Source organism: Haematobia irritans, chromosome 1, assembly GCF_050003625.1.
Source record: "Haematobia irritans isolate KBUSLIRL chromosome 1, ASM5000362v1, whole genome shotgun sequence".
Classification (NCBI taxonomy): Eukaryota; Metazoa; Arthropoda; class Insecta; order Diptera; family Muscidae; genus Haematobia; species Haematobia irritans.
The window spans coordinates 74818310-74835716 of NC_134397.1; the positions used below are offsets into that span (position 1 = coordinate 74818310).

The following is a 17407-nucleotide window of genomic DNA, read 5'->3' on the forward strand; positions in this document are numbered from 1 at the left end:
TATTATTTACGGTTCTCGAGTTATGGCTCAATACGTCAACTTTTTGGCCAAAAATTCGTTTTTGTTTTTCAAATTTTGAGCGACGAGCGGCACGTGTTAACGTCGTTTAATCGGGCTCAAATTTTAGCTATCCCAATATCTAGAGAGGGGATTCGTTTTGTGGGGTTAAGGCGAACAAGATTCCGACAATTTTGTTTGCCCCATATAAGTTGCGGTCACTCTAATGAACATGTACTAGGCATCCAGTATTTTATATTGTTATAATTAAACTTGCATTTATTTGCATATCGCTCGTTATCTATCTCCGTCACCATCTTTCTGATTTTTCTCTCAGAACAAGCATATATATGTTTATACGAAATGTCTAAATGAATACAGGTTTGCATCCAGATACATTATATTTAAGAAAATGTAATGTCTCAAAAAGAGGAATTTCGTTTGATTAAGATTTCTTTCCGCAGTAACGGAGTATTGTTTCTTGGGGTATACTGCATCAAATTAATATTCCGATGGAAACTACTTGGTATATTTGACAATACTAGTTTTTTCCAATTCTTATTATTATCGATGTATAATTAAATATAAATTAATTAAATTGCCACTTTTAAATAGCCTATCATAATTCACAAACAAATCTGCTTATGATTACATTGTACTTGTTTGTTTCCTTCTCTTATAAAAATAACAACCTCTTTACTAAACAGCTGAGCAATATTATACGGTAGTATAAGAGTACTATTGATATGACGACCTTATCAAATGGTAAGACATAATTGAACAAAAAAAAAATGATATCGAAAAATGGTCAGTTAACCATTCTTAGTTGTTTTACGTTTGGTGAGAGAGACACACGCATTATACGGATTAGTAAGCAACGTAGAACTGATACACCTCAATATGGAACGTGTTAATACCCAATTTGATAAATACACCAAAATATGGATGGGTCCAAAAGCGACAAATTTTTTTGATGCCGATTGTTCCATAGGAAAAATTTTATTTGCTTTCATGAAAAATAACCCAAAGAATATTTGTCAGGTAAGGAGGACAAAAACGCCCAAACTCCAAAAAATTTGCATTCTAATATTTTCTGATAATTTTTTTTTAGATTTCCGATACTGAAGGTACGGCCTTGACCAACAGCGAAGCTATTACATTTGGCATACGCATAGCCCAGTATTTCAAGTCATTGGGTCTCAAGCAAGACGATGTTGTGGGCATTGTGAGTTCCAATAGCACCTATACCATGCCTTTGGTATTGGGTTGTCTACTCAATTGCACTCCATTTCATGCCATAAACTATAAAAACGATGAAGGTATTCATTTGGTCTAATCTAATCGATAATGGATTCCAATGTTTCAATGTTATCTCTAATGGTTCTCTACTCTATTGCCATTGCTCCTTTTGTTTTTGTTTAGCCACCATCAAGCATTTGTTTCAAAGCACGCGACCCAAAGTGATATTTTGTGATGGAGGAATTTATTTGAATGTGGCTGTCATTGGGAAAATTCTCAAAGCGAAAGTTTTTACGTTGAAGGATCATCGTTTGGACATACCAAAAGTAGAGGATCTACTAGAGCCTACCAATGCGGAATTGTTTTATGTGTGAGTATAAATGGAATGAATCGAATGGATGAAGGACCTATTGTACCTATAACATTTTTGTTTAGTTTATACATGCTTCTGAAAAAATAATTTCCTAAAAGAATTTGTATTTTTTTTTCTATTTGTATTATTTGTGTTCTCGAAAAAATCGGAGACTATTGTGTTTTTTTTTTTTTTTGAGAAAAATGAACTATACACGCAGAGAAAGACTATTATCACCTCAAACATGTTTCAAGAGCATAATTGTGTGGATATATTTGTCGCATCTATGTTACTTTCTCCGAAATTATATATCTGATTTCGGCAAGATTGCTTATGTTATGCGAGAAAACAAAATTATTGCTATAAAAATTTTCCATGTTGTTCGTGAAAGAGTAGCATTTGGAAGTGAACTATTTTGTTTTTGGAAGAATAATTAAATATTCACGCAAATAAGGAATATGATCACCCCACATATGTTTCAAGACCATAATGTTATGTTTGAACGGGGAACATGTCACAAGTTTGTAGCAACCATGTTATTATCTACGAAAATAATTTATATGATTTCGGCAAGCTTGTTTATATTGGGCGAAAACAATATTTTTGCCACAAAAGTGCTCCGTTCAAAAATATTGTATGCTATTGAAACATGTTTGCAGTGATCATATTCGTTTTCTATGCGAATCATTGCATGCATGCGGATGAATATTGAATATGGTCATCTCAATCATGTTTCAAGATCATAATGTTATTTTTGGATGCGCAACATGGAAAATGTTTGTCGCAAAAAATATTGTTTTCGTGCCAAACATGAACATGCTTGCCAAAATAACACACAATTTCTGAGAAAATAAACTATTTGTAACAAACATATTACATTTCCCCTTTCAAAAATAACATTATGATCTTGAATCACGTTTGAGGTGACCTCGTTCCTTATCTGCGTACACCTTCTTATGATGGGGTGAGACCACTTGTCGACAAGAAACAAACATTTCCTACACACGGACGAAAAAGACTGTTTGGGTGCAAAAATTATATGTTTGGAACTCAATTTTTTTTAACACAACATTTTTAAGTGCAAGGGAGCCACCGTGGTGCAATGGTTAGCATGCCCGCCTTGCATACACAAGGTCGTGGCTTCGATTCCTGCTTCGACCGAACACCAAAAAGTTTTTCAGCGGTGGATTATCCCACATCAGTAATGCTGGTGACATTTCTCAGTGATAAGAGAGAAGTTCACCAATGTGGTATCACAATGGATTAAATAGTCTAAGTGAGCCTGATACATCGGGCTGCCACCTAACCTAACCTAACCTAAGTGCAAGCATATAATGTTCAAAACTAGCATAACATGTTTGGGACATATATGTTAGAACATATTATGTTTGGGACATAAATGTTTGTAAATATAATATGCTTGGATGCAAGCATATATTAATTTAGAAATAAACATATATGTGTTTAGAAAGAGAGACCTGGAGCGTATGCTGCAAGTAAAATAACCAATTGGCGCCTTAAAAATATATCCACATAAAGAAAATTTCATTAAATTTTTTTTCAACCAGTGTATTGCCTAGGGTGAAACATAATATGTTTGAACAATACAAACAATATTTTGTTTGGACCAATCCTGAAAATATATATGCTTGAAGCAAAATGTGTTTGGGGTATAGGTTACAGAAGAGATTTTTTTTGAGAGTGCAGTGAGGCATAGTGGACACAGACACGATAAAAATTATATAGATTTTGATACCGATGATACCGACAAGTGGGTTTCGGAGTATATTCTAAAGACCTAGACCAAATAGCAAATAATAATATCTGTAGTGTTTTTGGGTAAGAAGTAGTGTTCCAACAAATATAAATACTCAGACAGTCAATAAATAATCTTGCAATAAAATCCTTGGACTTAACCCGTATACAGCAAAAAATCTCTCGACTAGATGGCTGAGCAGTACAATATTCACTTATTATGGGTTCTTGGCCACATGAATTTACGAGAAAACTGTAAGGCGGAAGTGTTAGGAAGGCTGGGAACTACTTTACATTTGGAGAACTAAAATCTGTTGGTATGCCTCCGGCTACCTGTAAACCCATATTGCGTGAGAAGGCTGTTATGATGGCAAACGAATTTCAAGGGTTGCAACGTCAAGCAAATCAGATAACTCTCCTGATACCTCGCTGATAGGCAAGTTTGCAAAAAACCATTTGCTTGAGGTATAATGACTACAGTGTTGTCATGATGCGGTGGAAACATAATAATGAGGGAATAACGAATTTGTCATTCAGTTTGTAACACGTTGAAATATTGATTTATTTCTTTCTTCTTTCGGCGTGACATCTGCCTTTGTAGTACAGTTTAATAAAATTTTTCTAAAATTAAATAAAAATTACCTTCCAGTGGATTCACTGCTTTTTGAGTGTTGGCTCTAATCATAGCTACTTGTAGTTTTCCAGCCAAATATAAGACAATCATACTATAACGCTTGAATTCTATTACAACCAACTTGTTTTTAAATGCAATAAATCTAAATGCTTTTGTAAGCTTGTAAACAATACAATGAAATGTCACTGGAATAATTCAGTCAGCTTTCAAAGTAGCGGCATAGATATGACAGCGACTTGAAGTTCGTTGCAATACATATCAGTCACACTGTATTGCATATATGATAATCCAATACGAGATGTTTTCAATGAAAATTCATTTGTGCGTTCAATGGTGTTGGGTATTTAAGATCCAGCCTGGCTGAACTTTTGGCCAAAATTTATTTGTTTCTATTTAATAACCAAATGGAGGGCATTTCTTATCGTTCATTTGTTTCTATGGGCCTTAAATATTTACCGCAAAGAATGTTTAGATAAAGAAATATGGTATGTTACCAATTGTGAGATAGTTTTCGTCACTATTTGACCACTTGAATATGAAAACAATTTGGCATAGATTGTCTATGTTACTTGTTATGCTTTCCACCATAGGATGAAGATAATATAACCTGTGGATTTTGTTTTTGGAGTGAAAATAATAATAGGCAGCTTCATAATCACCTCCTGAGGCGATCTAGCGCTTGGTGTCCGTCCGTCCGTTCGCCTGTCCATGTAACAGGTTGGCTGATAAGTCCCCGGTCTAACCAAGAAAAACACATTTTTTTGTCAAAATTCGTTTTTATTATTCAACATAGTTCCCTTCAAGAGCGATACAACGATTATAATGACCTTCCAATTTTTTGATACCATTTTGGTAGTACTCAAACGCTTCAAACGCTCCAATAACGCCATATAATAGTCACTGTTGATGGTTTTTCCTTTCTCAAGATAATCGATAAAAATTATCCAATGCGCATCCCAAAAAACAGAGGCCATTACTTTGCCAGCGGACTTTTGAGTCTTTCCACGCTTCGGAGACGGTTCACCGGTCGCTGTCCACTCTGCCGACTGTCGATTGGACTCAGGAGTGTAGTGATGGAGTCATGTTTCATCCATTGTCACATATCGACGGAAAAACTCGGGTGTATTACAAGTTAACAGCTGCAAACACCGCTCAGAATCATCAACACGTTGTTGTTTTTGGTCAAATGTGAGCTCGCGCGGCACCCATTTTGCACAGAGCTTTCGTTTATCCAAATATTGATGAATGATATGACCAACACGTTCCTTTGATATCTTTAAGGCATCTGCTATCTTGATCAACTTCATTTTACGGTCATTCAAAATCATTTTGTGGATTTTTTTCCACAGCGTTCACCGTCCTCCGTGCTCATTTCACCACGCTTGAATTTTGCATACCAATCAATTATTTTTGATTTCCCTGGGGCAGAGTCCGGGAACTCATTATCAAGCCAACTTTTTGTTTTCACCGTATTTTTGCCTATCAGAAAACATTATTTTATCAAAACACGAAATTCTTTTTTTTTCCATTTTTTTCACAATAACAAAAGTTGCTTCACAAAAGACGCTCTATCTCACAAACTAATTGACTAACAGACGTCAAATTTTGACACGAATCATTTGAAGGTTGGTACTATATAAAAATAATATGCATTTAATACTAGCGAGCCCTCTATGTGTCAGACCGGGGACTTATCAGCCAATCTGTTATGTTAGTGATTTCAAGACATCGGATATCACTCCTGATATCTGCTATAACGGACCGCTGCCTTATAGGCGAGTTTGCAAAAACTATTTTCCTGCATTTTGTATAAGGCGTAAGCGAATTGTTCATAAAATTCGCTTACAGCTTTAGATTACTAGTGGACCTTAAAAGTGTTAACTTAAGCAGTCTGCTATTTTTTCTGGAACAATCCGGTTGGCAGTGTTGCCAGGTGATTTTTGATTCTTCCCCCCAAATCTTAAGAAAAAAAACCCTAAATTGGTCTAGACTTTTTTCAAAAACCCCCAAAAAATTTAAGAATGTTAATAAGTCAAAAAGGTGTTCCAAATTTCGTTAAAAAATCCTGCAGTGATACACTTTAAATTAAATTAGATTTAACACAAATATATATATACTGAAATTTTTTTCCTGAAGAAAAAAATTTTTTTGAAGTAAATAAAAATCAGTAGATAACATCATTATACCACTTTTCACAAATTCGGGTTTATTTGTCTAAAATTTCGTTCCAGAGGAAAGTAATTTTTCTATGGGTATAATAATACAAAATGTATATCAATATAAAGAGCAGACAAAACAATATAATTCAATGTATAAATCTTTCAAATCAAATTAATTAAAACAACGGCTTATAAAGTATAAATAATAGAAATAAAAAATAAACAAAAATTAAAGTTCAGTAAATATATATATATTATTCGCCAAAATTGCAGGTGTGAACTTATGAGACCAATAATTTAATGTTACAATACCATTTCTTAATTTATTTTTAATTGTATCAAATACTAAAAATGCCCCTTCAACAGATGCGTTTAAAACAGAATGTCATTGCTTACTTGCTTGTATTTAAGAACATGGGTTGACTTCCCTCATTTTTTTTTTTCAAAATTCATGCCAGAATTGTTCCAAATTTTGTTGAGAATTGCTCCACTTTATAGGGTCTAAAATAATTTTTTACCCCCAAAAATACCACCAAATAAATGTTACCCCTAAAAATCCCCCTAAACGTGTAAAAAACCCCTAAATTTGGGGGAAAACCCCCAACCTGGCAACACTGCCGGTTGGTTCAGCAGAAAAATATAATCGAGTAGGTTTAACGGTTAAAACTAGAAGTGCTCCTCATATGTAATAGGTACTTTTAGTTAGTTTGGTATCACGATGGACTGAATAGTTTGCGTGGGCCTGAATATTTTTCACCAGGCTACCATTTTAACCTACCCTAACCACCATGGCAGTCTAGATTCACTCTATTCCATACTGCATCAAGCGAGATGATGAAGGATACGTATTGCATTCCACATAGGAAATACTGCACAAGTCAACCCCTGTATCATATAGAATTCTAAAATCTTATCCATTCTCATAGTTTTATATATTTAACATTAATGGAATATTTTTCTATTTCCAGTCCCGAAACTCTAAAACTAGGAGGAGATCAAACTGTGGCTATACTCTGTACGGCAGGTACAACAGGGATGCCAAAAAATGTATGCATTTCAAACTCTTCATGCCTATTTGATTACGGGTAATTATCGATAAAATAATACTGTAATCGAATAACATCACTCACCAACTTCTTTATTGCCGTAGGTTTGTAACGGGCCAAGATGTTATTTTCGCATTTACCACAATTGATGTCTCTTCGGGCATGTTTAATATGCTTTTCAGCTGTGGACATGGATCAACCCGTATTATAACAGACAAACCTGAGAGTCCAGAATATCTTTTGGAATTGATTGACAAATATAAAGTCACCTTGCTCACTGTAACACCACGCAGCTTTGTATCACTGGCTAAGAGTCCCCACTTGCACAAAGAGAAATTATCCAGTGTTCGTTTTATTAGCATTGTGGGTGGCATTATCCCTGTTACCACCCTCCTGAAAATGCAAAATTGCCTAACCAATGGTTTCATATCCTATGGCTATGCTTTGACAGAATGCGGTGGCATTGCTGGTAATATGGGTGTAGGTCATCCCAATAGTGTGGGTAAAATTGTACCCGGTGTAAAGGTTAGGATCTTGGATGAAAATGAACGAAGTCTAAATCATGGAGAATTGGGAGAAATATTGGTGCACACTGGAAAACAATGGAACGGCTACTATGGCAATCCTAGCGAAACGAAACGTATGCAAGACTATCAAGGATGGTTCCACACAGGAGATTTGGGTTATTTCGATAAGGACAATTATTTGTATGTGGTGGATAGAAAATGCGATTCGTTGCGATTCCATGGTATGATTTATTGGCCCAAAGAGATCGAGCAGTGTGTTGCCGAATTACCTGATGTCTTGGAAGTGTGTGTCTTTGGCCTTTGGAATGAGGTTGATGGAGATGCTGCTGCAGCAGCTGTTGTCAAAATGCCCGGCAGTAAGCTAAGTGAACAGGATATTGTGGAATATGTGGCCAAGCGCTTAGTGGTGTCCCACAAGCAATTACACTGTGGTGTATTTTTCCTTGATGATATGCCACGAACTGGTAGCGGTAAAATCATCAGGGACAAAGCTCGTGACATGGCCCTGGGTAAACATTGGGTGGAACCGAAAAGCTCCTTTAGCCGTCTCATTAAATGATGATGGCCCGATGTCATTGTTAATATTTTTTAAGTATTTATTTTTAATCTTAGCCATAAAATTATATAGTCTCTTGTAAGTTTCTCATCTATTGTTTAGAAATTAATTCAGTGCAAATGGTAGCTGGTAAATAATTTCAAAAATTCTTATCGTATTTTAAATTCTAGAGATAAGTTTCAAATACACGCATTTATATTACTGCCAATGCATTTTGATTGACGAAATTGTTATTCAATATTATTTATTAATCAAGGAAGTAATGAATCACTTATTGAAGAATGGTGAATCCCCCAAACAAATGGTAAGATAATCCACACAATACTCAACATCAACTATTTAATGGCAAGTTTCCAACGGGTCGGGAAGTTTTGATAGGGAGAGAAGCCGGATCACTTCCAACTGTTCGTGAGACTTATCTGGAACTGTCTGCGGACCAAAACTAACACCCAAATCTGTTATGTTAGGTTAGGTCTGGCAGCCTGATTTATTTTCAGGCTCTCTTAGACTATTCAGTCCATTGTGATACCACATTAACTAAAAGTACCTATTACATATGGGTACTTCTAGTTTTTACCGTTGAACCTACACCGAAAAAAAGCATGCCCTGCTCCAAATATTTTGTCTTTACACTAATGATTTTGATATTGATTCCGAGCCCAAGAAGCGCAGAATTCAAGTAAGGACAAATTTAAGTCATAATTCCCCTTTAAATTTCAGTTTTGCGTACTTGATTCTACACGCACAGAAAGACCATGTTTGGACATGTGCCGCATCCATTTAATGCTTATCTAGAGCATGTTAATTGCCGCGAAAACCATGTATTTTGTCTTTGTAAAAATAGTTTTCGAGCGGAGAAAAATGTATGGTAGCAATAAGCATTTGAATGGTTCTCAAATACCGCAAACATGTTCTATCATTTAAATGATAGAATTTGAAACCATTAAATGGTCGGGAAAATCATGTACCTGACCATTCAATTTTTTTTTACTTTTTTATAGGGAAAAAAGTATTTTTATAGGTTGAGTATAGACAAGTCTAGAACCATTACATGGCCATAAAAAAACATTTCCATTCTTTTAATTTTTAATTAATTAATTTTTTTACTTTTTTGCAGCGAAAAGAATTTTATAAAAACATTGAGTAGGTACATACGATTTTCATTTTGCGCGTCAGTCGTGTGTTGATTGTTTCTTGGAATGAACGGAGAATACGGATTTAATGTTTTGTGTTAATTTATTTATTCACAAGTGGCACGTGGTTTTATGTGAAGACAAAAAAGGAAAGTGTAGTTGAAAAAATGTACCTGTTTTTTGTTCTGCATTTTGATATATGGTATAATTTATTTTTATTTGCAGTTACATGATGTCTGCGTTGGTACATTTGATGGGCACGAAGTAAATATGGAATGATTACTTATTGTTGAAATTAATCCAAAGTAGAGTGTGTAAAAATATGTGATGTTTGCTTGCACGACTTTATAAATACAAATAAACAATGAATTAGTTTATAAATAAATAAAAACAAATAAATAAAGTTTATTCTGTGTTTTCTTTTCTCAAGTGGCGTCCTTTTTTCGACGATGAAAAAAGTTTTTTCATAAGATCAAAACATTTTAGGTTGTGACCATGTTCTTTTAACTACACTGGTAGAAAAAGTTTCGTTATATTAATGAAATGTGTCATTAAAATTGAGCCAATGAATTCATTGATATAACGAAATCTTTCGTTATTATAACGAATTTTCTGTTAGTCAACGAAACGTTTCGTACTATTAACGAACATTTTCATTGTCTTTATGAAAATTTTTCGTTGTATCAATGAAAAATTTTGGTTGGCTCAATTTTAATGAGATTTTCTTTGTGTGTAGAAGAAAAACATTTTTAATGAATACCATAACATTTTAAATCGTGACCATTGTCTTTTCATTCAAACAAAATAATTTTTATCAATATATTAATATTTTAGATGAGGACAATTATATTTGTCTTATAACCATGTTCACTGAGCCAACATGGTTGCAGGTGAAAATGTTACATGGTTACCGCAAAAATAGCTCCTATCATATTATTTTGCTCTTCAAATATGATTGTGACAATCATGTTTCTTCTCGGCGTGTAGGAAAAAATTGTAATTTTTCGCTTTTTCAGCTTTTTTCTTCATATGTTGTCAAAGTCTTTTAAAAACGTGATAACGACAACTTATATTTCTAAATTCAGACTCGTTTTCCAGTAGAAATTATGCTATGTTTCAAGTAAAAAATGTGTTAAAATAAAGTGTTGAACAAGTAAAGGGTGGTTAAATTGTAAGGGCCGATGTTGAATGTGAACCACACCTACACGCCAAGTTTTTTTCCGCATTTTATTTGGCATTTCTCTATTTCAGACTTACTCAATTTGAACCATGGAGAGATACACAATCCAACAACGTGTTAAATGGTTCCAAGAAATGGCAACAGTGGATGATCAATTTTCGAAGAAAATCATCTTCAGTGATGAGGCACATTTTCACCTCAGTGGATTCGTCAATAAACAGAATTGCCGCATTTGGGCGAGTGAGAATCCAAGAGTGATTGTCGAAAAACCAATGCACCTACAAAGAGTGACTGTTTGGTGCGGTTTATGGGCTGGCGGCATCATCGGGCCGTATTTTTTCCAAAATGAGGCCGGTCAGGCATTTACTGTGAATGGTGTTCGCTATCGTGAGATGATAACGAACTTTTTATGGCCCGAATTGGAATATATGGATGTGGACGATATGTGGTTTCAGCAGGACGGTGCCACTTGTCACACAGCTAACGAAACAATGGCTCTTTTGCGCAACAAATTCAATGGCCGTGTTATCTCACGTAATGGCGATGTCAATTGGCCGCCAAGACCATGTGATTTGACACCGTACGTCGATAAGCCAGCAACAATTCAAGAGCGAAAGGATGAGATAATTCGGTACATCAACGGCATAGAACCTCCATTATGCCTCAGCGTCATCGAAAATTTGGACCATCGGATGAAGGTGTGCCACCGAGGTCGCGGCGCCCATTTGGCCGATATTTTGTTCCATACATAATTGAGTAATACCAATATATCATAATAAAATAAAATTACAATAATTTCCTAAATAGTTTGTGTTTTATTCAAAATCAACATTGGCCCCTGAAATTTTAACCACCCTTTATATACGGCCGTAAGTTCGGCCAGGCCGAATCTTATGTACCCTCCACCATGGATTGCGTAGAAACTTATACTAAAGACTGTCATCCACAATCGAATTACTTGGGTTGTGGTATCTTAAAACTTTTTAACATCATTTTCTAAATTGTGAGTTAGTCCATACGTAGAGAGCCAGAATTGAAATATGGGGTCGTTTATATGGGGGCTATATACAATTATGAACTTGATATGGACCAATTGTTGTGTGATTGGGGATCGACTTATTTGAGGGCTATATATAACTATAGACCGATAAGGGCCTAGTTAGGCATGGTTGTTAACGGCCACATACTAGCACAATGTACCACATTTCTACTGACTCGGATGAAATTTGCTCCTCCAAGAGGCTCCAAAACCAAATCTCGGGATCGGTTTATATGGGGGCTATATATGATTATGGACTGATATGGACCACTTTTGGCATGGCTGTTAAATATCATATACTACCATCACGTACCAAATTTCAACCAGATCAGATGAATTTTGCTTCTCCAAAAGGCACCGAAGGTCAAATGTGGGGATCGGTTTATATGGGGGCTATATATAATTATGGACTGATATGGACCAATTCCTGCATGGTTGTTGGATACCATATACCAACACCACGTACCAAATTTCAACCGAATCGGATGATTTTGCTCATCCAAGGGGCTCCGGAGGTAAAATCTGGGGATCGGTTTATATGGGGGCTATATATAATGATGGACCGATTTCGACCAATTATTGCATGGGTGTTTGAGGCCATATATTAACACCACGTATCAAAGTTCAACTGAATCAGATGAATTTTGGTCTTCCAAGAGGCTCTGGAGGTCAAATCTGGTGATCCGTTTATATGGGGGCTATATATAATTAAGGACCGATGGTCATTGGAGACCATATACTAACACCATGTACCAAATTTCAGCCAGATCGGATGAAATTTGCTTCTCTTAGAGGCTCCGCAAGCCAAATCGGGGGATCGGTTTATATGGGGGCTATTTATAATTATGGACCGATGTGGACCAATTTTTGCATGGTTGTTAGATATCATATGCTGACACCATGTACCAAATTTTAGCTGGATCGGATTAAATTTGCTTCGCTTAGAGTTCCCGCAAGCCAAATTTGGGGGTCCGTTTATATGGGGGCGATACGTAAAAGTGGACCGATATGGCCTATTTGCAATACCTTCCGACCTAAATCAATAACAACTACTTGTGCCAAGTTTCAAGTCGATAGCTTGTTTCGTTCGAAAGTTAGCGTGATTTCAACAGACGGACGGACGGACGGACGGACGTGCTCAGATCGACTCAGAATTTCACCACGACCCAGAATATATATACTTTATGGGGTCTTAGAGCAATATTTCGATGTGTTACAAACGGAATGACAAAGTTAATATACCCCCATCCTATGGTGGAGTGTATAAAAATCATACAATTGGCAATGAAGTTTCATCAAGGGCCAGTGTTTATCGAGGTCGTAGTTCACTCCAAGACGTATTTCGTGAAGGGCGTCTAAAGTGCGGGTTAACTGATATTGTAAGATGTATCGAGAGATTGAGACCACGTTAGGCATTAGTGGCACCAGTGTACATTTAATATTGCAAACTTAAAACAATATTGCCATGAGTCCAAAGATTTCATGTCATGTACGAATGCGAATTGTGCTTAGCATAGAAGCCGCATTTCTCTGATGTAAAGTTTTTTTTCTTTGTCCAAAAGTAGATAAACTTTTCTATGAAGACGTTTCTTCCATATAGTTAGATGATTCGACTTAAATATGGGTATATTTACATAAAAGAAAATTTTGTTTGACTAAGGTCAACTTGACTTAAATAATTCAGAAAAATTCTTCAAAACTAATGAAAGAGTATTTAAATTTTTTGAGTTTTTGCATTTTGACTACAATTCAAAAATTCATTCAAAATTAGAACACTTTTTGAAAACTTTATTCTAAAATGCTTTTTACTTGAAACAATTTCCACTTGAAGTTGAGTCTGAAATAGTTAATTTAAGTTATTGAAAATTTAAGTTAAGAAAAAAAGCATATGAGAAAAAAGCTAAATCAAAAATTTGTTTGAAAGAGAATTGTGCCCTAACGGTATCAATACCAAAATCAGTAGAGTAAAGACAAAATCTTTGGAACCATACATGTTTGCTTTTTTTCAAAAAATTTTTCCCGTCGGATCGATCCCACAGAATTTGCCAATTGCTCAAAAAAAAGACTCGATCACGGTGCTTTGAAACTCGTCTATGACATTGCGACAGATGATGAGTGGTGGAATTTCATGTGTGAGCCCGAAAATAAGCAGCCAAAACCAACAAAATCCAAACCCAACGAAGCACTTATAAACAAATTATCACACGTTTTTTCGGGGAAAAATGTACATGTCACAGTCGTACCATTAGAACAATGCAAAACAGCCAATTCCGAGTGGTAACACACCATTTGTTTACCTGTTGTCTCCCAAGAAGTCAGGAAAACCAACTGCCGAAAACGGATCACTCTGCACCACGATAATTCGAATCCTCACACATCGGCTCAAGCCAGTGTTGCCAGGTTGGGGGGTTTCCCCCCAAATTTAGGGGTTTTTACTCGTTTAGGGGGATTTTTGGGGGTAACATTTATTTGGGGGGATTTTTGGGGGTAAAAAAATATCTTAGATCTTATAAAGTGGAGCAATTCTCAACAAGATTTGGAACAATTCTGGCATGGATTTTGAGAACAAAAAATAAGGGAAGTCAACCCATGTTCCTAAATACAAGCAATGTATCAAGTTCACTTAGACTATTCAGTCCGTTGTGATACCACATTGGTTAACTTCTCTCTTATCACTGCCCGATTCCATGTTAAGCTCAATGTAAGGGTACCTCCTTTTTATAGCCGAGTCCGAACGGCATTTCACATTGCAGTGAAACCACTTAGAGAAGCTTTGAAACACTCAGAAATGTCACCAGCATTACTGAGGTGGAATAATCCACCGCTGAAAAACTTTTTGGTGTTCGGTCGAAGCAGGAATCGAACCCGAATTTGTGACAAGTGGTGTAATGATTTTATCTAATAATTTTTATTTACTTCAAAAGAAAATTTTTAGCATAAAAAAAAACTTATTTTGTCTAAAATTGTGTTCCTCAGAAAAAATCTTCTTTCAGTTTATATATTTGTGTTAAATTTAATTTTTAAAGTGTATCACTACAGGATTTTTAACGAAATGTTGGGTCTCTTTTTATACTATTTACATACTTAAAATTTTTGGGCGTTTTTGAAAAAAGTATAGACCAATTTAGGGTCTATACTTTTTTACGATTTGGGGGGAAGAACCAAAAATTATCTGGTAACACTGGCTCAAGCCAATGCAGTTTTGAGCACTCAAAACATCAATTTGATTGGTCATCTAGTGTTGGGAAAGTAACGAGTATTTGATTGCAAGTACTCGTTACTGACTAATCTTTTGAGTACTCGTTACAGTTAAATGAGTACTCAATATCTACAATACAATCCCAATAAACACAAACGTTTGAAAAATGCTAAAATTCAACTGTTTTTCAAACAATTAGGGAATATTTATAATATTCGATCACTACAGAACTTACTGGAATTTTCGTTCGCCTCGAGACGAACGAAACGTCAAAAATCACCCGTTGATATCTCGAGAACTAGAGTCTGTTGAATCACAATTGTTTCGGTGGTCGATAGTAAATCATAAAGGATGAGTCCATGGCAAAGTTGGAGGATTTGTAGCAAATATATATAAAGTTATTTTAGTTTCACTCTAGACGAACGATTCGTCGCGGGACGATTTTGAGTTTCATGAACAGGCAGTTATTTTTTGCTACAAGAACAATGTTTTTATTATTTTACCCATTATATATCCAACACGACCATAAAAAAGTTCACAGGATCAAATAGAAATTCCCATAACCATTCAATTGGTTACGATAACCAATGCCGATAAATTTGGTTTTATGTCGTATAAAATTGTTGAGCTAACCACCAGCATGGGAATCAACAAATGGTTGGTACAACCAAAAGTTGAGTAAACTAATAGAATCTTAGTCAAATTATGGGACGCGCTTATCGACATGTTAGATGATATGACGCTACATAATTTGCAAAACGGGGAACAGCGTCAATAAATGTACTTAATAATAGTCCGCAATAAATTGAATAGTTTATCCCATAGAATAGAATTTGGCTTAAGGTAAGTATCGCACCGATTTATAAAAAAGGAATATTACAAAAGTTTCCATAAAGTTTGCAGGCTTCATACACCAACCAACACAAATACTTTTATTGTATTAAGCACATAAAATTCTAGAACTACTTCAGAGATCTGTATTTATATCTAGAGACTTAAGGAGGACATTTCTGGTAAGTATAAGTCTATGAATTATAATTTTATATTTGTAAAAACTGTAATATGTACGGAAAATTGAATTATATAATCTCAATATAATCTGCCCTTTTCATTTAATATTGGAATTTGGTAAGTATATCTAACAATTGGTCAGGGTAACAATAAATAACATCGTGGGAGGTTGCACCAACAAACCATATAAATAACAACCAATTTCTCATATCCGAAACGAATGCTTTCGTTCGGATTCCCAAAACAGCTGAATAATAATAAAATAATTATCCCAAAACAGCAAATAATTCGGTTGAGGCAACGAATTTGTTTTCTAGGTGTAGTTAGTAGATATGGAAAAGGATAGATTATCCATCCATTGGTTGCACTTTGAAAGATTTGTGGAAAATTTCACTTGTCGATGAGACACCATATTTTTTCATCGATCAGCTTCTGAATGCTTCCAAAAATGTGTCATCCAAAGATATTAGTTTTCTGCAAATAAATATGCGTTTAGAGAATTCTTTAACTTTTCATTCCATTTTAACTTACCAAATAATATAATTTCAAATAATTTCCAAACAATTTCCGTATTTTTATATTTCTACGCGGCATAAAGATGTTTTGAAAACCACAAAATTCGAGTCGTAGCCATCAAATTGTGATCGAAATGAAGGAATGGTTCGTCGAATGGTTCCATAACATAGATCAGCAAATAAAATGGGATAAATGCAAATAAAATGGGATGTTTAAATGTTACCGCTTTCAAGGTACCACATTTAGGATTTATGCAGGATGGAGGATGCATCCTTAGTTCATATATCCGTTCAGATTTAGAAATTTGCAATAGTTTCTAAGTTTCTTCCTGCCTGATATTGAGCATTCATTCATGGTTTCATGGTGGCAAAGGATATATTCTCAGGGGACGTGACAAAATTTTACAAGACCATGGGCATTTCGTTAAGTTTGAATTGTTGGCTCAATGCATTTCGTTAAGTCGACTTTATACGTTTGAACAGGAACGATAAACTTCAACTGTTTTCATTTTTGGACTTTTGGGTGTTGAATAGGCAGCAATAATATTGGATTTGATTTGGTTGACATTGTTTGTCATATATCGAATGAACATTTCTATCAATATTTGAAGTATAAAATATTTTGATTAGATTAGATTGATTTGATTAGAAAACAAAAAAATAAAATTACATTTTAAGGCATATTTAGTAAGGTAGTTACAAAAACAAAAATGTCATATTGAAACTTTTCAGACAAATTAATTTAAATTTCCCACTTATTGAACGCATTAAAAATTTGAGTACAAATGGTCTTTTTTGAATTTTTTATTAAAGTAACGAGTACTCAATTCAAAAGTAACGAGTAGTAACGAGTAGTCAAAAGTAATCAAAATTTCCAACATTATGGTCATCCGCCGCATGGTTGGCACCGAATAACTTCTTTTTATTCCGGTACGTAAAAACTAAAATGAGAGTTCAACGGTTTTCGTTCAACGTTTCGACACCTGAAGAAGCAGTTGGTGCGTTTAGAATGTATGTTTTGGAGATACCTCAATCAGAATGGTAAAAGTGCTTCAACAATTGCTT

The 17407-nt window shown here is 35.1% G+C and overlaps 1 protein-coding gene and 1 long non-coding RNA gene across 2 annotated transcripts; one reads left to right on the forward strand and one right to left on the reverse strand.

Moving 5' to 3' along the window:
• The first annotated feature begins 827 nt into the window (after window positions 1–827).
• On the forward strand, window positions 828–8492 carry LOC142221186 (uncharacterized). Its single transcript, XM_075290770.1, has 5 exons — window positions 828–1038; window positions 1109–1316; window positions 1420–1606; window positions 7105–7221; window positions 7287–8492. The coding sequence occupies exons 1-5, from the start codon at window positions 898–900 to the stop codon at window positions 8266–8268; spliced, it is 1635 nt and encodes a 544-aa protein (XP_075146885.1). The 5' UTR covers window positions 828–897; the 3' UTR covers window positions 8269–8492.
• Window positions 8493–15701: 7209 nt separating this feature from the next.
• On the reverse strand, window positions 15702–16951 carry LOC142239178 (uncharacterized). Its single transcript, XR_012722945.1, has 2 exons — window positions 16359–16951; window positions 15702–16301 (listed from the first exon to the last, which is right to left on the reverse strand). It is a non-coding gene; the product is annotated as an uncharacterized LOC142239178 (long non-coding RNA).
• Window positions 16952–17407: the final 456 nt, after the last annotated feature.